Here is a 22916-nt window from a genome sequence, read left to right on the forward strand (position 1 = left end):
TTTAATACATTTCTAGGTTTGTAATTTGAATTTATATGTTTTTTTTGGTGTGTTGTATTTTTATTTTATGTTTAATGAAATTTAAGTTTTTAAAAAAAATATATATGTTTGAAATATTTATTTTCAATATTATTTAAAAGAAATAGCATGACAAGTATAGCAACTCGTGCCATGCAAATGACAAGTTTGGCTAAAGTGTGACAAATATGACGTGACGCCTACGTGGTGAATCGTAGCAAGTGTTACATCACACCCACTAACCTTAGAAGAAGGTTGTTTGTTTTTTTAATATTTGTAGGCTGTTAAAACAAACTGATTTTTAAACTTAAAAGAGTTTTTCAATAGTAGTTAACACCGAAACGTTCCATCAAATTCAAATTTTTTTCAATTTCAATTCATTTAAAAGATTCTACATTGGAATCATACTAATCCTTTTTCTTTGGTCAGTATTTTCTATAATAAAATCATTTTTTAAACTTAACACTTTATGACTATTATATAGTTAACAAATCTAAATCAAATTACTTAGTCCTCTTTTTCTTTTTCATTGGTTCCTAATACGTCCTAAAGAATCATAAAATTACTCTTACAGAGTCCTCTTTTTTTTTTTTTTCCTTATCCACGAACGACATGAGGAGCATACATAAACAACATTCACCACCTCAATCTTAACTAATATAATTGTCTTATATTGATCATTATGATCTAGACATCTTCTAACTTCTAGTATGTTTTCCTTGAGCTTTTGGCAACAACAAAACTCATGCATTTCAAACCTTTTTTTTCTCTCTCTCTCTCTCTCTCTCTCTCTCTCTCTATATATATATATATATATATATATATATATATATATATATATATATATATATATATATATATATATATATATATATATATATATATATATAGGGAAGAGTTATATGGAAAATTAATGATTAGGGCAACACATATTTGAACCAATGAAAACATGACAACACATCACTTCTACAATACATTACTTGTGAAGAAAGAAATGGACACGTGTCATTTGATTATTGGTTCCGGTAGATGTTGCCCTAGTTATTTGTTTTCCATAGAACTCATTCCTATATATATATATATATATATATATATATATATATATATATATATATATATATATATATATATATATATATATATATATATATATATATACACACCACAATTTATACTAATTACACTCTCTAGCGTGCCCTCTTTTCCACTTGGTAGAAGTTAGAGATAGGATCATGTATAGTGATGAAAGTATAGTAGTTAAGGGGTGACGAACATAGTGTCTGTGTATATCATATTCGTAGTTTTATAACATTATAAAATAATGTTGTATTTATAATTCTATTAAATAAGGATTTGACTTCTCTTAAATAAAAAATTAATACATATGGAAAAATATTGATTAACTTGATGGGGTATATAATCAAAGAATCCCACGTTTCACGCACCTATTTCTATTTAAACCTCTCTCTTTTCTCTCCGTCTCCTATATATTCTTCTACTTAAATATATGATTTCCACTTCTTTAAACCAGGGGCATGATGATTACCACCTAAGTTTTTCAAAACTTCAATGGCAGAATTAACGGTGGGTGATGGTGCTGTGGACGGCGGTTCTGCATCTCCGGCCACCACAAACAAGAAACAGTCATACATCACCGGCATGCTTGTCAAGAACCCCGGTGTACCCATATTCCTTTCGGTGTTTTTAGTCACCCTTTTCATCACTGCAGCTGTATTTACTCGTTGGGTTGATGTTGTAAGTATTATATTTACCCTATTTTTGCTTTGGTTTTTTCTAATCTTTTCTTTATTAATTGCCTTTCAATTTTATATATATATATATATATATATATATATATATATATATATATATATATATATATATATATATATATATATATATATATATATATATATATATATATATATATATATATATATATATATATATATATATAAACATGGTTTTATACGCACAAGGGTCATACTTGTCTATTTTTATTAAAGTTTTCCAGTTTGGCAACTAAACTTATACAAAAGAATCAAACTTTTGAATTAAACGCATTTAATTTTCGATATTTTTTATTAAAACTATTCGATTTTCGGACACTGTTTATAGGTTATTAAATTGAAATCACACAAATTAATTGATTTTAAAAACAATAAAATATAAAATAGCTGTGTTGGTCTTAAAATTCAGTAGAAATTTGAAATAAAACAAAAATATGCTATTAGTTAGTGTATTTGTAATAAATTATATTCATCATAAGCTTGGTAGTAGTTTAAATATTTTTTTTTCCTGTATTAGCATTTAAATTCATATTCCATAGTTTACACTTTACATATCAGATAACCGGTAGATCAAAAGTAGTTAATGATCAACTAAAATAAAAATAAAAACGTAAATCTGTTACTTTAAAAGTTCGTCACCTTAAATAATTTCTTTGGAAACTTCACTTTTTCCAGGACAAAAAAAATACTTATATTAAATAATAAAATAACAAAAATTGACTACTAGGTACTTTTTCATATGCAATATACTAACCAGGTGCAAATAGGGATTACATAAAAACAATATTAACATCCACAAACGAATTCGGAGTACAAGCTACATGTCAACCATGTCTCCAAGCAGAGAGAAACCAAAAACAAAAGGAAAGCTTATTAAAGTTCATATATTTGGGAGGAAACTAAAAAACATTTTTTTCAAGCAAAACATATACCGAAATTAATTCTTTTACAAGGTCAACAGGTTATCCAATTTTTAAAAATTATATTTTTGACCTAAATTTCAAATTTTATTATAAATTTGGTCCAAAATTTACACTTTTGGCCCTAAATTTAAATTTTATTACAAATTTTGTAAAACATTTAGATTTCAGAATTTTGATATAAATTTATCATAATTTTAGTTTTTTTACAACTTTTTTTCTCAAAAAAATTACGAATGTCTTTTTAAAAAAAACATATTTTCATACAAAAAATCTTATATTTTCTATATAAAAACTTTTTTGTATACGAAATATATGTTTATAAAAAATGTATAAATATGTTTTTACAAAAGAAATGTATACAAACACTTATTAGGGTGCATATAAATATGTTTTTACAAAATGTATTTAAATTAAACTAGATATATGCACACATTTTTTTTAAATAATGTTTTTGTATATATATATATATATATATATATATATATATATATATATATATATATATATATATATATATATATATATATAAACGAATTTGTATATATTTATGTACTTAATAAATACTTATATTTATAAATAGGTATGTCGTATACAAAAAAGTTTTTTTTTTAAATTTATATAGAAAATATAAGATTTGTTATGTGAATATATATATATATATATATATATATATATATATATATTGTATCAATATGATTTTTTTTAAATAAGTAACGTATTTGTAACTTTTTTTTGATAAAAATGTTATAAAAAAACTAAAGTTAGAAATGAATTCATAACAAAATTCTAAAATATAGGCCAAAAGGCTAAATTTTAGACAAAATTTGTAATAAAATTTAAAATCTGAGCCAAAAGTGTAAATTTTGGACCAAATTTAGAAAAAGTTTTGTAATCTGCGCCAAAAGTGTAATTTTTAAAAGTTGAATGACATGTTGACTGGGTAAAATGGTCAAATTGAATACGATTACCGGTTTTGGGACTTAACTGAATAAAAAATATATATAAATACTAAATCGATTATAAGGTAGATATATAAGGATTTTTTTTTGCAGTTTTATATATATATATATATATATATATATATATATATATATATATATATATATATATATATATATGGGAAAAGTGAATATACATTACAGCCCCACCTAAGCTTAGGTACTTAACCTCATAAAAATACATTGTTTTACTCTATAAAAATTACGGTTAGGGGATTCACGATTAACAATTGAAGATGTAGATTCAAGATCGACAAAATAGTTTTGATAAGGAAGCAAGAATATTGATTATCTTAAATCTTCGTGACAGTGAAAAAAAAAGTAAGGTTCATTGGGGTAAAGTTATAAAAGATAATGGAGGAAAGAAAATAGAGAAGGTAAAACGATAATGGAGGAAAGAAATGTTAGCGAGGATGATATATTTACCAAGTGAAAACCAAATTAATCGGGTATATTTACTAAGTTAAAACAATATATTTTATAGGTTTAGTACTTAAGCTTAGGTGGGGTTGTAATGTATATTTCCTATCATATATATATATATATATATATATATATATATATATATATATATATATATATATATATATATATATATAAACAGGATCAGGTAAGGACTCTTTTTTCGGTGAGAACACCTTAAAATTTTGAAAAAATTACAAATAATAAAATCGAGCATAGTATAATATCGGAGAGGAAAAAAAATTGGATCATTAAAATTGAAGCATTGATCATTTTTATGATCTATGATTCACTTTTTATGATCTATGATTCAATTTTAAAGATCCAAATTTTTGTTCTCTCCGATGTAGTATTATGTTCGATTTTATGATTTTTATTTTTTTTTAAATATCTTTAAGGTGTCCTTACCAAAAAAATTAGACATCACCGAAACTGGACCCTATATATATATATATATTCACACACACATACACTTACATACATACAAGCAATTGGTGTCACACCTTGCATAATAAAACATTTCAAATATTTACTAACACATTCCTTATTCTCTTAAAGTCTATAATAACAGCTCAATTTCGTCAAAAAGATATTCTCCCCTTTGAAGACAACGAAACTACCAATAATTCAACAGTTGAATCATGTCCAGAATACTTTCGATGGATTCATGAGGACTTGAAGCCATGGAAAAACCTAGGAATCACCAAAGAAATGGTAGAAAAAGCAAGAGAAAAAGCGCATTTCAGACTAATCATAGTTGATGGGAGGCTTTACATGGAGAAATATGATTATGTTTTCCAAACTCGGGATGTTTTTACCATTTGGGGGATTCTACAACTCCTCAAACTCTACCCCGGAAAAATCCCCGACCTTGATTTGATGTTTATGTGCCATGACTGGCCTTTAATCCGTAAATCAGATTATCCAGACAACAAGACAACCATACCACCATTATTTCACTATTGTGGTGATGATTTGACTTACGATATTGTTTTCCCTGATTGGTCCTTCTGGGGATGGTAATGTTTATATTTTAATCCTTTTAATGTTAAGTAAATATGAAAGGTAAACTTTTTATAGTAATAATTAAAAGTAAATTACAATTCTATGAAAAAAAAAGAACTATGCTTAAAATATATAGTAGTTTTGAACAAAATTATGAATGATATTTGGCTTTCTAAAATATACCCAAATTTGCTCATAATGTTTTTCTTTTCAATTCTAGAAACAACGTAGATTTGTAATAATAATAATAATAATAATAATAATAATAATAATAATAATAATAATAATAATAATAATAATAATAATAATCAAAACATCCAAATTTGGGAATAAGAGTAAATAATCAAACTTTTTGAATATAACAAAATGAGCACCATCTCACAAATGACTTTTATATTAATTTTGTATCACACCAAAAAAAAATCCGACAAAAAAGAAATATTTTGGATTTGGGACTAAACATTGCTGACAGAAAACAATGTATTCCGAGATTTCATAAACACGTTCAAAATTGAATGAAATTATCCGAAATGTCGAGAAAATGATTTGTTTTTTACTAAATCATTCAAAGAAGTTAAGTAAATATAGGAAACGTTATGTAGATTACGATACATTGGCATAAACTGTCTTTCGGTTGAAAAATGATAATAATAAAATTTCAAATTTAATGGCATAGCGATAACTTTTTATTAGTGTTTGGTGGAAATGAAAAGAAAATACACATTATATATAATCAAAATATGAAATGCCTCATTTCGTGATGGTGCTCATATGAAATGGCGAAAAAAATAATGTGGTCATTTTTATGATTATTTTTGTAAGTTGATATGATATAAATAGCTACCTTGAGTGATTGCTTTTTCAAACCATCATACTTGATTTTATTGTTAAAAACTAATATTTTTATGTGATATAACGTCAAAAAAGTTTAATGCTAGAAAAACAAGTGGTTTTGGACTAAATGTGGATATGTAAATACACAATTGAAAATTTTACTCAACATTTGTTTTGTTTAAAACCACTAATTCCTATAGAAACGATGTTTTTTATATATTTCCGCAAGATGAACCAATTATTAAAAATAACCAAAAAATTATAGTTGAAAATGTATTGGTTGTTTTATAAGTTTGTTAAAGGGGATTAAATTTTTCAGGCCAGAAGTTAATGTAAAGCCATGGTTGAACTTGAGCAAGGAATTGGAACACGGGAATCAGAAGATAAAATGGAAGGACAGGGAACCCTATGCTTATTGGAAAGGGAATACATACACCGGAAAGGCCAGGAGAGATCTTGCAAAGTGCAATTCTGATGGCACACATGAATGGAATGCCAGAATCCACCATTTGGTAAGTAATTTCAGGAGTCTTGAATTTGAATACTTTTTTGTAAGTTATATATATTGAGTCCTTAGTCTTCGCTCTAAAAAGCTCTTATTTATTAAGAGATTGTAGACTCCTATATATATATATATATATATATATATATATATATATATATATATATATATATATATATATATATATATATATATATAATATATATATATATATATATATATATATATATATATATATATATATATATATATATATATATATATAGAGTTGAATTAATATAATAATAAAAGTCAAGTTAACACAAAAAAATACAAGCAAAATGGCTATTTTACAAGGGCTTACAGGTAGGGTGCAATGCTAATTTAACGACCCAATGACTAAATCCAAAACAAAATGAAAGTATGGGGACTAAAAAAATAAACAGATCTTTCAGAGACAGTATATGCAAAAATGCACTATATCACATGGGACCAAACTTGTAATTTACTCCATATCTACCTTTTTGTGACTAAAAGTTTGGAAATTTATTTTGTATTGATGTAATTTTGCAGGATTGGACAAAAGGATTTAAGGAGACTGATCTAGCAAGCCAATGTACATATAGGTAAGTGACAAATAAATTACCATTATAATTTTTTTTTGTACAACTTAAAAACTAGTTAGTAAATTCTTCCCCCTTCCCAATTATTATTTAGGTACAAAATATATGTAGAAGGAAACGCATGGTCGGTTAGCGAGAAATACATTTTAGCATGTGACTCAATGAGTCTAGTCATAACTCCACATTACTATGATTTTTTCACAAGAGGTTTAACACCAACCATTCACTATTGGCCTATAAACGAACACAAAAAATGCAGTTCGATCAAGTTTGCAGTTGACTGGGGAAACAAAAATACAGAAAAGGTAACCACGCTCACAATTTTATACTGTATTACAAATACTAACTATCCACAGACATCATAAAACTTTCTCTAACCATCCATTTCAAGTAGCTTAGGACATGTTTAAGATAACCTACACATCTCAAATTCAAATCTCACATGATCCCATGTGTATTGAAGAGAGAGAGAGAGAGAGAGAGAGAGAGAGAGAGAGAGAGAGAGAGAGAGAGAGAGAGAGTAGTTAAGGTTAGCTTAAGCCAAAAAAAAATCTATAACGAACTAACCAAGTTAGAATAAAAATATTATAACCCGAAAAGAAACAGTCCCTAGAGATCACAAATTTATAGTCTAAGATTTTACATTTTTTTTAAATCTTCATAAAATGAAATCATGTCGCTTTATAACTATCATAGTTGTAAAGAGGTACAAGTTTACAAATGATGTCTCACGTTCAAGTCGTTAACCGGAATCTATCATATTACCAAGACTAGTTGTAAGACCCCGTATGTTATACGGGTTGGATAAAACAAAAAAAAAATTAATATGAAAGTTTAAACAAAAATTTATTTAAATTTGAAATTTAAAATTTGAATTTAAAGGAAACATATTAAATAGTATATGAGTTGTAATATTGTAATTGATTGGTTATTTTCAATTAAGGCGATTATTAATTAATGTGTAAATATGATGTGTTAATTAAGAAAGATAAAAAATAAGAAAATGACAAATGAAAAAAAAAACATTTATTTAAAAATACCATAAAATGACAAGTGTCAAAACTCATAAGAGATTGACATGTATCAAAAAACCTTTATTTATTAAGGAGGATTAAGGAGGATATACCAATGAAATATTAGGATAACTCATAGTTAAACGACTTTTTACTTACACGCATATCAATATGCATTAATTTTCATATTTTTTTTCAACTCACATAGAGGGAAGAGAAGAAAAATATTTAATTATACAAAACAAATTTGTTTTTACAGGCACAAGAAATAGGAAAAAGAGGTAGTGAATTTGTTCAAAATGAGCTACAAATGAAGTTTGTATACGATTACATGCTCCATCTTTTAACAGAATACTCGAAGCTTTTCAAATACAAACCATTTATCACGAAAAACGCAGTTGAAGTTTGTTCGTGTTTTGGAAAAGAGCTAGTGAAGGAGTTTAAGGAGATATCCATGGTGATGGGTGCAACAAAGGCGAGTCCTTGCACTATGCAACCTCCGTATGACGATTCCGAACTTGAATCTTTACTCTTTAAAAAACTAAACCTAACAAGGCAAGTCGGAATTTGGGAAGCAAGCGGACGTATTTAACGTAAGCAAAATTGTTTATAGGACTTGTTTTAGAATTTTGATCAAGAGGCGAAAAATCAAAGCAATTTAAACTTTCATATTAGTATACGAGGTGTTGGTGTAATTGTATTATGGTATATATGTATACACCAAAATCGATAATAAAGGTTTTATGTGACATGCTCGAAGTACACATGTTGAAAATAAGAGTTTCGTACCTATTTAACACATGTAATTAATCACCATCAAGTAATACAACAAGCTCATTCAAGGGGTTGTTTAACAACCTTTAAATGATTAAGATGCTCCGAGTGAATCTTTTTATTAGTGAAAACATGCAGTTTGGTCGGAAATCGATTAGATCATCCATGAAATGTGTGCATGGTCGTGTCAGTCACTACAAGAATTTCATCCTGTGCAGACGACACTTATCCAGACGACACATGTCATCGGCAAAAGTCGCCCTATACCGACGACATGTCGTCGGTACAAAGGGAAAAAAATGTTGACCATTAAACTTTGACCAGAAGGGCTATACCGACGACATGTCGTCGGTACAGACTCGGCGGGAAAAGATGAAAAATTGGCGGTATATCGAAAAGCTTTACAGACGACTTGTCGTCTGAAAAATATTCTAAAAAATATTTTCCATTTATTTTATTTCCTTGTAGCAGAAATCCGAGACGACATCGTTTTATGCGACCTATTCCGACGACTTGTCGTCGGTATAGGTTGATAAAAATTTAATTTCCCTTTATTTTTAATCCGTGTCACAGAACATGGGAACGATGTCGTTTTATGCGACCTATTCCGACAACTTGTCGTCGGTATAGGTTGATAAAAATTTAATTTCCCTTTATTTTTAATCCGTGTCGCAGAACATGGGAACGATGTCGTTTTATGCGACCTATTCTGACGACTTGTCGTCGGTATAGGTTGATTAAAATTTAATTTCCCTTTATTTTTAATCCGTGTTGCAGAACATGGGAACAATGTCGTTTTGCGAGGCAATACCGACGACATGTCGTCGGTAAAAGGGGGCCCCGATCCGCGTGAAATCTTTTTTTTATTTTATTTTATTTTTTAATGAACTAAAGCTATACGACGGCGTTTTGGTCGACCTATACTGACGACATGTCGTCGGTATAGGGTTTCCCTGACGACATGTCTTCACAATTTGATTTTATATGCAACCTTATAGAACTAGCAAACAAACTTCACAATTTGAGTGTTTAATTTTGTTAGTGACTTAATGTTGGTCATTACGACTTTAGCTTAATTAGGTTGTTAATAGCAACGTACTTTTAGTAATTTTAAAATAATTATAAAGTAAATGTGATATAGAACTAGCAAGTAAATGTGATTTAGTTTTTAAAAAAATCAATAAAAACAAAATATTAAATTAAATTAATATTAGTTTAAAACAAAATCAAATTAAAAAGGTTTTAAAATCAAATTAATATTAGTTTAAAACAAAATCAAATTAATTATAAAACCATATATAAATATAAAAATGAATAAGAAAAATAAAGGAAAAGACTACAATGATATAATTGAAACAACTAGAAACTCTAAAAAAACTTAAGGGTAAACTATATATGGTTTAAAACAAAATCAAATTAATTATAAAATCAAATTAAATTAGTTTTAAAATCAAATTAATATTAATATTAAAATAAAATAAAATAAATTATAAAATCAAATTGATATGATTTTCTTATTAAAACACGTTGAATCGTTGATTTTTAGTTTAAGTTTCTTCTGCATAACCATTGTGAATACTCTATCTAATCCGTCTGATTTTTACTTTTCGAGTACATATATTTTTATATATACTTGTGAATACTCTATCTATTCTTAGGTATATATTTATTTATATAGCCTAAATACAATCTAACTTTCGATAACTATATATAGAATATAATTTTTAATAATGAAACAGCAATGACGATCGATAAGAGTTGGATTAGAGAGAACCGGATGTCTTCAAAATACTTGGAAGGTCTTAAAAACTTTATGAAGATTGCTGAGAAACATGTCAACTCCAAAGGCAAAGTGCGGTGCCCGTGCAAAACGTGTGTGAATTCGTATCGACATGTTTTGCCTACGGTTTATGCCCACTTACATGACATTGGGTTTCTAAAAACATATACTACGTGGATTCATCACGGTGAGAAACATGTTTTGCCTACGGTTTATGCCCACTTACATGACATCGGGGTACAAATCTGTGGGAAGCCGTTCGAGCGACTGTACAGGGCAACTGCCAAAGAGCTTATAAACAACACAAACATGACGTGAAAGATTATTTTGATAGTGTTGGTGGATATGATGATGTGGAAGGTGCAAGACAAACTCCACCGGATGATATGGATGAGGAAGCTTGGAATAACATGATCGATCTTCTTTTTTTGGATGAGGGTTATAGGAAGCAGTGCAAAGAAGGTAAAGAAAGCAGGTCCAAACTTCAAATTACGAGTTCTCATGGAAGTAGAACATATGCAGACAGACGACGTGTGGAGGTAACTAAATTTATTTGTATTTTATAAAAAATTTATTAACATTTATGTAAATATATTAATTGTTTTTGGCTTATTATAGAGAGAAAGAGGAGAAGACCCGCAACATATCGACGGTTGGAGACAGATGCGATTTAAAGAAAGTCGGGGATGGTGTACACCACAAGCAGAAGTCGTTTGGGTAAGTAATAAAAAAAGTTAATAAGTTGTTTGATAAATCTGTTATTATTATTTTAGTTAGTTTAAGGTATAATATTATTATTTTAGTGTATAAATTTAGTTATTTTTTTTAATTAATATACTTTTATTGTTTTCTTTATCTTAGGAAAACATTCAACGAGAGAAGATGGTGATGCAATCACAACTCGGGGAGAAAGAAAAGCTAAATGAAGAACAATGTCTCGCTCGTACCCTCGGTGAGAGACGTGGGCATATTCGCGGAATTGGAAGGAAACCAAACATCAACAATAATTTATTTCCAAATGAACATACCAAGCGTTTCAAAGCTTCCACATCCCAATCTTCAGATAATCCCCAAGTTGTTGTATTATCCCAACAAATTCAATTAATGCAGCAACAAATGCAACAAATGAACCAAATGTTTAATAACACTTTCGCGTCTTTCATTCCAAACTTTCAACCACAACCAATGCCACAATTCCAGTTTAATCCCAATATGGTTCCACAAAATAACCCCGAAACATCAAATGAACTCACGGAGGATGATGATGATGATGATGTTGATGATGGTGGTGATGATGATGATGATGATGAGGAGGAGGAGGAGGAGGAGGAGAACTAGAATGGTAATGACAACAATGTTTGTTAAAAACTTGATTTTTTTTTTGTTATTTTGTTTGATGATGTTGATGATGGTGGGTAGGAGGAAAACTAGAATGGTAATGACAACAATGTTTGTTAAAAACTTGTTTTTTTTTGTTATTTTGTTATGTAGTAGAATTTGAATGGTATGTTATGTTTATTAAGTGCTTTTGGATTTTAATCATATATTATCTTATGTTTATATTATTCTGAAAATATTTCTTGTGGATTTGTTTTAAATGGTATACATAACAAAACTGGTGGATGATATATAAAAAAAATGGCTATAGAGACGACATGTCGTCGGTATAGCTTACCAACTATAAAAACGGTTTTCATTTTTCAAAATGACAAGTCGTCTCTATAGCTCTCACTTATCCCGACGACAAGTCGTCTCTATACCTCTCACTTATCCAAACGACATATCGTCTCTATAGCGCCACACTTTTACCGACGACAAGTCGTCTCTATAGGGTGCGAATAAAACTTTTTCTAATTTCCTCGAAAATCAATCCCGACGACCCTTTCCAGATGACTTGTCGTCTGGACAGAGTATGCTATACCGAAGACAACTGTACCGACGACATTTTCGACTTTTAGCGACGGACCTATACCGACGACTTTTTACAGACCAAATGTCGTCTCTATAGGCTTTACCGACGACAAGTCGTCTGGACAGAGCTCAAAATTGTCGTCTGCATAGTACACGATCCTTGTAGTGAGTGCTCTTGGGCGATCGCCCTGGCCTCCAGTTTGGTCGGACATCAGTTAGATCATCCATGAATTGTGTGCATGTCTTCGTATATTAATTAAACTTTAACTACTACATTTTAGTTATAAAGCTTTGAATCTAAAAAAGAAATAATACACGTTGTGACTGGGTGAATAAATATAGAGATTTTCATGTTTAGAGAAATATTTGTTTGACTGGGTGAATAAATATAAAGATTTTCATGTTTAGAGAAATATTTGTTTGAGAGGGAATTCTGTCCAATCACTACTCAAATAAAAAGAAATAGATGAGAAGTTTGTATGAATAGAAAGTGGGAGTATAAAAAGAAAGTGGGTGAATAGTTGGCATAATTTTAAATTAAATAGGGTTTTCTTTGCTTTTGTTGTTGCAAATACAAAACAAGCTAAAGCTATAAAACAAATTAGTTCAAAAAAAAATTATAATTAGTAAGCTAAGTCTTGATTTTTCTAGGCTTCCTTGACAAAAAAAGGGGGAATTCGAGCCTTGAGCCAAGCTTTGGTTTTCTCAAAACCACCAGACCTCTGGCTTTCTCACCTCACACCGACCATCCTTCTTCACTAGAGTTTCTTCATGTAGGTGATTCCTCTTGCAACAGCAACAATGAACGCCAATATGATATGTGCCTTGACCGGCGGAATGACTTGCGAAGCGACCGTAGAAATGATCGGAAGCAACATGTCACCGACGGACAACAATAGCAATAGTAGTCACACATCACCGCTCCATTGGTGGCGGTGCTTCCCCAGACTTACGAATGAGTTTTGTCACACCTATTTTTCGTATCATGTATTATTTCGAAAGATGTAGATTGATGTGAGACGAGTAGGTAAGATAAAGCATAGAGTTGCTTTAAATTGGATATTTGTTGTTTAGCAAAATGGAGTTGAGAAAGTGATAGATCTTTTAAAGACGAACGATTAGATATAAAGATCATCGCAAACGGTGATAAAATTATGGTTGCTTGAAGTTGAGATGAAAGTACATTGTTATTTTGAGAAAGTCAAAGTCAACGGTCTTGATCACCACGACGTGGTTGTATGTTTGCCAAAATGTGGAAATCAGTAAGTCATCAATACACACACTACTACAAAATGGCACATATGACCCATCATATAGGACCCGATTTTAAAGCAAACCGGGTTATATCTTATAGAAACCGGGTTTTTTAATATAAAAAAGTATGCGACCCGTTTATCTAAAAGAAACTGGGATTTATGTAAACATATTTTTTGGATTTATTTTATTCGGTTTCCTCCCATTTCATTTCCCTCCATTCTCCCAAAATTTCCCGCTCCTATGTCATACACGAACTAAAAACTTATATTCAAAATTCGTAAATAAATTAAATACATAACTTTCCCCAAAATTGTGACATCCCCAAAATCTCGGCCAGAAAAGACCGATTTTCATTTATGCTTTTAAATATTTTCAGAGTAAATCCTTTGATTTGAAAGAGTTGCGGAATTTGTTCCCAAAAACAAAACATGATAAAACAATGTTTACCGAAACATTTCATAAAAGAAATGTATTTTCATTATAATCAAAACTCGGGGTGTAATGTTCCGATATAGACCAATAAGCATAAACGAATACATTACAAGTCATTTATCAAATATAAACATATGCAGACTTGTAAACAAAACAACTTGATGGATCATCCATCTCATGCCCTTCCGCCACTTCTTGTAATACAATTTAAAACTGAGTGGGTCAGGCTTGGGAGCCTGGTGAGCATATAGGGTTTTCAACCCACAATAAATATCATATTTAATTTTCACCAACCAACAATAACCCAATTATCCATTCCCGTTATTCTCACTTTAATGTCCCTAAAACAACTAACATAAGGGACCTAGTCTAAGAATATTTCATCGGGGCGACAACACATGCTTCGGGGGTACCTCAGCAATATAAGTCAAATAAGGCAACCATGAGGGGGATGGAGTACAGCGAATGAACACCCAAGTTCATTAACACCTACAGGTGGCGAACCTGCTAATGTTTCCACAAGACTGTCTAGAATAGTCAGTGGTCGTCATCTAAACTCCGCTAGATGACTCAATCAAACAACAACGAGGCATCTCATCTGTTTATTACACACCAACTGTCTACCCATGTTCTACCCAACATATTAGTAGATAAAAATATACATTTGTATACATAGTTTAAAGAAAACCTATATAGCATGCTTTAATCAACACATATATCATATAACAGATGAGGCACACACACACATAACACATATCTCATAAAGAAATAAGCAGATCTATAAGATAGAAGAGAGTGAATACACATTCACACATAACACAACCAAATATATACACATAGCACGTATTTTTATATAAAATACTTCGTATTATTGTATTAGAAAGAAAATAACTACACACTCACTTGATTAGAAGATGATCGGACAGCACTACGACTTGCAGAAGTAGTAATCCACAGCAGATCTGGAAGATCTCCTCGAAAATTGAACTTCTCGCGGGCAGAGCTTCGACTCGGGAACCGCACTTCTCGGGATCTTCGGGATCTCGGGACTTGCCTCAGGGCTAGAGTATGATACCGGGGCTTCGGGGTATTTCTGGCACGCAAAACGATGCAAAACGGGAGAGAGAAGAGAAGAAATGAACAAAACTCTCGGCTGCCTTCGGATCCCTTTTATAGAGGCTGGAGCCTCGGAGTACGCGGGGCGTACTGCAGTACGCAGCGCGTACTGCTTCCGAAATCGTCACTGCATGCGTCATCCGAAGTGTCGACACTATGCTGAGTACGCGGTAGCGTACCCTCGTACGCGGGGCGTACTCCGGATCACACCGGTGACTCGTCTTCGGATAATACCTCCGAATTTTGATTTAAATTTAAATACAAAATGATTAATAAACTTCGGAAATTCATAACTTCTTCATACGAACTCCGTTTTCGACGTTCTTTATATCCACGGAAAGGTGAGACCACGCTCTACGACTTTCGTTTAGACTCCGTCGGCTAATTTTGACTTTATTTTTTATTAATTATTTTTAATAGGCCGGGACAGAAACTTTCGTTATAAATTCATAACTTCTTTGTTTGACGTCCGTTCTCGCCTAACTTTTTATCGCTTCGATACCAACAATGAGATCTCCGATTCTCATTTAGATTGTTTTGGCTAAAAACCGTTCGATCTCAAATCGATTATTTCAGGTTGCATACCGCTAAGCCGGAACTTCGATAAATCATAACTTCCTCATACGAAGTCAGATTTGGGCGTTCTATATATATTCGGAAACCTCGTTTCAATTACTACAACATTAACCAAAGATATTAAGTTTATTTTACACTTAAACTTTGACGCTTATTTTTATTCTTAATTAATCAAACCACATAATTAAGCAATTAAGCACAAAACACATAATACTCAAATAATACAATCTTATTATTTCAAAACGGGTTACAAAGGTTAACCTAGTCCATTACATTGCTAAAAATGGCAAGCCTGGAAACACAGACGTTACAATTCTCTCCACCTTAGAATGATTCCGTCCCCGGAATCACACATCAACAAACAAATGCGGATAGCGACTCAACATGTCACTCTCCGTCTCCCAGGTGAGATTTGGCCCATTCGTGTGTTTCCATCAGACAAGCACTAACCCAACCATTTTGCGTCGCAACTTCTTAGTCTTTCGGTCAACAATTGCCTCTGGTTCTTCAATCAACCTTTTGTTCTCATCAATTCTCAATTCAGAAATTCGAATTATATCGGGAACTTCTCCCGTGAACTTCCTCAAATAACACACATGAAAAGTGTTGTGAATTCCATTCAGTTCTTAGGGTAATTCGAGCTTGTAAGCTTGGTTCCCAACCCTCTGAAGAACTTTAAACGGTCCAATAAAACTTGGAATCAACTTTCCCCTTTTACCAAATCTTATAAGTTCCTTCCACGGCGAGACTTTAAGCAAAACCGAATCTCCAACCTCAAAAGTCATCGGTCTTCGCTTCTTGTCAGCATAGCTCTTTTGACGATCTTGAGCTGTTAACATTCTTTCCCTAATTATTTTCAACTTTTCAACAGTTTGATGAACCATCTCCGGTCCCATAAACTGCTTTTCCCCAGCCTCAAGCCAACAAGACGGCGTACGACACTTCTGTCCATACAAAGCTTGATAAGGTGTCATCTAATGCTCGAGTGAAAACTATTATTATAGGAAAATTCTACCAACGGTAAATGTTCATCCCAATTACCTAGGAATTCCAAGGTACATGCTCTCAGCATATCTTCAAGTGTTTGTATTGTTCTTTCACTCTGACCATCAGTCTGCGGATGGTAAGCTGTGCTTAAACATAACTTGGTACCCATTTCCTCTTGTAGACTTTTACAAAACCTTGAGGTGAAACGGCTATCACGATCCGATACAATCGTTAACAGAACACCGTGAAGCCTCACAATTTCCTTCACATAAGAATTTGCAAGCTTTTCCATAGACCATTTCTCCTTGGCTGCTATGAAATGCGCACTCTTAGTGAATCGATCAACGACCACCCAAATCATGTCGTGACCATTCTTTGTTCTGGGCAGTTTAGTGACAAAATCCATAGCAATGTCTTCCCACTTACCCATAGGCACTAGGGATGTGTTTTGGAACCGAAAAACCGGACCGGAACCGGAACCGGTATAACCGGAAAATGCTTAAACGGTCCGGGTATTGGGTTTCAAAATTACTCTTATCCGGGTTCCGGGTATTTCGGGTATGGGTCTAACGGGTCCGGTTATTCCGGGTTTTTTAACCGGATTTGTTAAAAAAACCGGAACCGGGTTAAATGGACCGGGTCCGGGTTTAGTGGGCCAAAGAACCAATTAAGATGTAGACCCGGTATAGATTTGGAACCGGAATGTGATTGGTTTTTTCCCCCGTGCCCTCCAAGTTCGTAAACGTCGGAACTTCCGACTCGGAAGCAAATCAATTTTCATCCAGTTCACGATTTGTCATCGAGTTCATCATTTGTCGCTCACAGAAGATCGTTAGCAGAAGATCGTTCACAGAAGATCGTTAGCTGAAGTCATCGATTTTCATCCAGTTCTTCAATCGATTTTCATCCAGTTCTTCAATCGATATTTCAGTTCTTCAATCGATTGTTTATCGCCCAAGCCTCAGTCAAAAAAGCCGATACTATTCATCAGTTCATCATTCAAGTCGACAATCATCAAATCAATTTCCTACAATCATTCCCAATTGAACTTCAAATCAATCTCCTACAATCAATTAAAGGCCAATGGTGGACAATTGGGTAGATAACAATGAAGCTACACAAGTAAGTTGTCAAATTACAATGCATACTGGATTTGAGATCATAATCTTGATAACTTTATATATTTTTGAAGACCTAGATCAAAGTATCACATCAAATATGATATGTTGTTTGAAATTGAATGGGTTATTGACGTTATTAAGTTTAAAAACTGATTACAAAGCAGTAAATTGAAAAACTCCAATCGAAAATTAGATTTAGGTTTGTTTTTTTAATTACAAAGCAGCAGGCCAGCAGCCTTTAAAATAATATGTAGCATGTTTTTTTTAAGTTTAAAAAACCGATTTTGTTTTATGTTTATTTGCATAATTAAAATAATTAGGCACTCAAATATATTATTACACAAAGTGCAGATGGTCAAGGTGTCTATTCAAGTAGTTTGAATTTTTAGTGGTATGTGAGGTGTCTTCAAAATCGTGTTCACGTTTTGGCCAAGTGAAGTCTCTCCATATCTTTTTGACTAACACATCCATAAACAATCATAAATAAATATTTTCATAAATTGATCACTCTTACTTTTTGTGTTATTGTTATTAAGTTGTGTTATTGTATTTTAATTGTGTTTTTATTGTTATTTATTGTAGTTTGATGATGACGAGGTGTTTGTTGACAACACTCAACAAGAAATCAATGAGGAACCAACACAAAAGAGAAAAAGAGTAGGCAAAACAAGGTCCGATTGTTGGAAATCATTTGAGAAGATTTTTATTGATGGAGTTCGGCATGGAAAGTGCAAATGGTGCGAGAGGGCTCTCAAAGCCGACGGGAATAATACCGGTACGTCTAGCTTAAATAAGCATGCAAAGAATTGTAAAAAAAAAAACCCGAGAATTTGAAAAACCAACAAACATTACAATTTAAAAAAGAACCAACCGGGGAGGGTAGTGTTAGCACTTGGAAACATGACGACAAACGAATTAAAAAGGCTATGTTGAATTTATTTGTAGTGGGTGGTCTACCTTTTAAATTTGTAGAAAATGAGGCCTTTATTGAATACACAAACGCACTAAACGGGAAGGTGATTGTACCTTGTCGAACAACAATTTCAAAAAAAGTGTCACTTTATTATCAAGAAGAAAGAAATAAGTTGGTAACATTCTTATGTAATCCACTTAACACGATTCATTTGACCACCGATTGTTGGACAAGTCCGAGTAAAAGGGTGCATTATATTGTCATTACCGCACACTTTATTGATGATAATTGGGAGATGCACAAAAGGATAATCAACTTTAAAGAATTAGATAGTCAACGGGGGGAAGATATCGGAAAAGAAGTGTTGAAATGTATTCAAGGGTGGGGTATTAAAAATGTCATGACTTGTACGGTTGATAATGCAAGTTCTAATGACAAAGCAATAGAGTTTCTAAAAAACAAATTACCAAACTTGTACAATGAAGGAAAACACTTTCACATTAGGTGTATGGCACACATTATCAATCTAATTGTGAGAGACGGGATGAATAAAAATGACGAGAGTGTTAAATGTTTGCAAGATGCCGTAAGATATATTAGAAAGTCCACACAACGGATTGTTCTATTTAAAAAGTGCATGAAAGCCGTCGGGGTGGAATCAACCAAATTTTTGTGCAACGATTGTCCCACTCGTTGGAACTCAACTTACGACTTATTGAAGATCGCGGTGGATTTAGAAAAAGCTTTCTATGAGTATGAAATGGAAGGTAATTTTTTTTTTCTGCATTCTTGCTGAATTTTTAGCTCTATTTAAATTGTCATATCTACTTCGTTATGAGTCCGTTTGGGCTGATTTTTTTTTAAAATTATAGTTCATTGTTTGGCAATAGTTATAGACTTTGGAAACACCTAATTTGCATGTGTTTTGAGTAAGTTACAGCCCTCCAAAAATGATATATCAAAGCTGTTTTGAATATGTTAATAGCATTATTTTAGAATTTTTCGTTAACTTTAAGCTGTCATATCTACTTCGTTATGAGTCCGTTTGGGCTGATTTTTTTTTTAAATTATAGTTCATTGTTTGGCAATAGTTATAGACTTTGGAAACACCTAATTTGCATGTGTTTTGAGTAAGTTACAGCCCTCCAAAAATGATATATCAAAGCTGTTTTGAATATGTTAACATCATTATTTTAGAATTTTTCGTTAACTTTAAGCTGTCATATCTACTTCGTTATGAGTCCGTTTGGGCTGATTTTTTTTTTTAAATTATAGTTCATTGTTTGGCAATAGTTATAGACTTTGGAAACACCTAATTTGCATGTGTTTTGAGTAAGTTATAGCCCTCCAAAAATGATATATCAAAGCTGTTTTGAATATGTTAACAGCATTATTTTAGAATTTTTCGTTAACTTTAAGCTGTCATATCTACTTCGTTATGAGTCCGTTTGGGCTGATTTTTTTTTAAATTATAGTTCATTGTTTGGCAATAGCTATAGACTTTGGAAACACCTAATTTGCATGTGTTTTGAGTAAGTTACAGCCCTCCAAAATGATATATTAAATTTTCTTTTGTAACATTTTTTTGATAGATCGTTCCTTTGCACGAGATGTGGTAACCCCCGTGAGTGAAGATTTTGTAACTTGTCGAGCAATGGTCTCTTTTCTTGAGAAGTTCAAGGTGAAAACAGAATTGGTGTCGACGACTTCAAAACCATTGGCAAATCGGTTTTTTGGAGAAGTATGTGGCATTTACAAACATATACGGGTTTGGTCAAAAAACAAACGATTTTATTCAATTGGGAAGGATATGATAGACAAATATGAGAAGTATTGGGGAGATTTTGAAAATTTGAATGACTACATGTACTTTGCGACTATCTTGGATCCGCGAATGAAGACAGAATTTCTTAGACATGCTTTTGAAACATTGATCAAGTACAAGATGCCGGAAAATAAACCCCTTTCCGAATTAGATATTACTGCGAAGACTAAGTCTTTAATCAAGGATATTGAATCGAGATTTGAGAACCGGTGGTAGTCAAGATGTTGTGCATATTGATGATGATGACGACTTTGTGGGTGACTATTTTGCTCAATCGGTGAATTCATCGGCTTCAAAGGAAACGGAATTAACACGATACTTGAACGAAGGACAAACCCAAGGCGTTAAGGACTTTGATATATTGGTTTGGTGGAAAAATAACGCATCTCGTTACCCAATTCTCTCGCGGATGGCAAAAGGTATAATTTTAATTACTTATATTTTTTTTATTATAATGTAGTATAATTTAACATTATATGTTTATGTTATTAGATCTTTTGGGCATTCAAATATCTACCGTGGCTTCCGAGTCCGCTTTTAGTACAAGCGGTCGCATAATTGATAGTTACCGAGCAAACTTGTCCGCATCTATAATAGAGGTCTTGGTTTGCACCCAAGATTGGGTGAGGAAATCAAAGAAGCCAATTGTTGACAACATCGATGATATTCTTAAAGATGATGACATAGCTAAAGGTAGCAAACAAATTCATTTTATTATCTAATAACAAAACATTGGTTATATGCTAACTTTCATATTAATTTTTTTTATGATATGTATTAGAGTTGGAAGACGCCATACGCACCCAAAATGGAAATGGAAAAAGGCCGATAGATATTAACGAGTAGTTATACTATTTTTGTTTTTTTTTTGTCGATAAATGATTATTGGTTTGTAAGTGTTTGTTTTGGTTGATTAATGTTTTTGAACTTGAATCAAATTTACTTGTTTGGTACTGTGCAATTGTGCATGTGGGTGTAAACAAGTATAAATGAATGATATTTTAATCAATGCATGCACATCCACATTCCACTTTATTATTTTTTTATTACTTTTATTTTAATCAATGACTTTCGTCATTTTTAATAATCATTTTAATGAATGTTTCTTTTTATCCATGTTGTGGTAAAATAACAATGAAAAGAACATAACACAAGCGAAGAAGGGGACAATGGTTGGGTCCAAGTTCATGGTACCTATTGAACAATTCAAAATCAAAGTCTAATATTCAAAACAATTCAAATCAAAATTCTTAAACAATTAAGAACAAAACAACACTTATTCCTTGACCATCTTGTCGAGTTAACGCATCTTCAATCTCTATACATAAAACAAAAATAAACATATTTAGTATTAAAAAAAATGTTACCAAATAAATTAAAAGCACAAAACTTATTACCTAGCTATATTATTCGGATTTTTGGCACACGTACGACAATGTTTATTAAGACTACTTGTACCGTGTCTTGATGGATCGGCTTTAAGTGTAGCGAAACAATACTTACACCTTGCTTGCCTTCGTTCAACCCCATCATTTTCTACTACCCACAACATATCAAAATGTTGCCAACACGTGGACCTCTCCTTCAAATTCAAATGCTAAACAAATTAAGTAAAAAAAATCTAGGTAGATTTAAAGCATGTAAAAAATGAAGTATCAAAGTTATAAAACTAATAGATTAAAAACGGAACCTAATTGAAGTATAAAGACGTAAATTAGTCAATTACTTTAAATGCATATTTGTATAAAATTAAAAAGAAACATACTTGAATTGGGAGGTTAGCTTCCATGAATGTTCTTGAAAAGAAAAAACAACTCAAAACTTTCAACTTAGAGAATAATAAGTTAAATGAAAATGTAGAGGTGGAAGGGCCTATTTATAATGAGAAGTTGTGAGATGTTGACAAAACATGAAAATTAAAAGATTGCTAATGTCAAAAAAATTGTCTATTGCTTTTATGTTCAAATTTTCAAAGTTGAAGCCTTCAAGGTCAAAGATGCAAAAAAAAACAAGTTAGTATGGTTGCAAATAAATAAATAACTAACAATTTAGAATTTCAACATATCTTAAATTAAAA

At 31.6% G+C, this 22916-nt stretch overlaps 2 protein-coding genes and 1 long non-coding RNA gene across 4 annotated transcripts; 2 read left to right on the forward strand and 1 right to left on the reverse strand.

Annotated features, from left to right (window-relative positions):
* Positions 1 to 532: 532 nt before the first annotated feature.
* Positions 533 to 8909, forward strand: LOC145062790 (uncharacterized). 2 transcript variants are annotated; one of them, XM_079010382.1, is made up of 7 exons: positions 533 to 726; positions 1550 to 1773; positions 4750 to 5210; positions 6350 to 6542; positions 7085 to 7137; positions 7229 to 7439; positions 8407 to 8909. In XM_079010382.1, exons 2-7 carry the CDS (start codon positions 1588 to 1590, stop codon positions 8737 to 8739), a joined length of 1437 nt encoding a protein of 478 aa, XP_078866508.1. In that variant the 5' UTR covers positions 533 to 726; positions 1550 to 1587; the 3' UTR covers positions 8740 to 8909. The 2 variants fall into 2 exon arrangements, with proteins under 2 accessions (XP_078866508.1, XP_078866507.1); XM_079010381.1 differs by lacking the exon at positions 533 to 726 and having other exon boundaries at positions 1209 to 1773.
* A 1683-nt stretch (positions 8910 to 10592) lies between these two features.
* Positions 10593 to 12218, forward strand: LOC145062993 (uncharacterized). The gene is made up of 3 exons (XM_079010590.1): positions 10593 to 11240; positions 11320 to 11418; positions 11563 to 12218. The coding sequence occupies exons 1-3, from the start codon at positions 11088 to 11090 to the stop codon at positions 12037 to 12039; spliced, it is 729 nt and encodes a 242-aa protein (XP_078866716.1). The 5' UTR covers positions 10593 to 11087; the 3' UTR covers positions 12040 to 12218.
* Positions 12219 to 22012: 9794 nt separating this feature from the next.
* Positions 22013 to 22665, reverse strand: LOC145063371 (uncharacterized). The gene is made up of 3 exons (XR_013687932.1): positions 22605 to 22665; positions 22237 to 22421; positions 22013 to 22157 (listed from the first exon to the last, which is right to left on the reverse strand). It is a non-coding gene; the product is annotated as an uncharacterized LOC145063371 (long non-coding RNA).
* Between the last annotated feature and the right edge of the window lie 251 nt (positions 22666 to 22916).

This window comes from Lactuca serriola, chromosome 7 (genome assembly GCF_051521515.1).
Source record: "Lactuca serriola cultivar US96UC23 chromosome 7, Lser_US96UC23_V15, whole genome shotgun sequence".
Taxonomy (NCBI): domain Eukaryota; kingdom Viridiplantae; phylum Streptophyta; class Magnoliopsida; order Asterales; family Asteraceae; genus Lactuca; species Lactuca serriola.

Bases quoted from the DNA above. Each gene is read 5' to 3' on its own strand.
- LOC145062993 (XM_079010590.1), top strand. From the start codon at position 11,088: ATGGATGAGGAAGCTTGGAATAACATGATCGATCTTCTTTTTTTGGAT. The intron at 11,241-11,319 runs GTAACTAAATTT...GGCTTATTATAG, and splicing joins CAGACAGACGACGTGTGGAG to AGAGAAAGAGGAGAAGACCC. The intron at 11,419-11,562 runs GTAAGTAATAAA...TCTTTATCTTAG, and splicing joins CACAAGCAGAAGTCGTTTGG to GAAAACATTCAACGAGAGAA.
- LOC145062790 (XM_079010382.1), top strand. From the start codon at position 1,588: ATGGCAGAATTAACGGTGGGTGATGGTGCTGTGGACGGCGGTTCTGCA. The intron at 5,211-6,349 runs GTAATGTTTATA...TAAATTTTTCAG, and splicing joins GATTGGTCCTTCTGGGGATG to GCCAGAAGTTAATGTAAAGC. The intron at 6,543-7,084 runs GTAAGTAATTTC...GTAATTTTGCAG, and splicing joins ATGCCAGAATCCACCATTTG to GATTGGACAAAAGGATTTAA.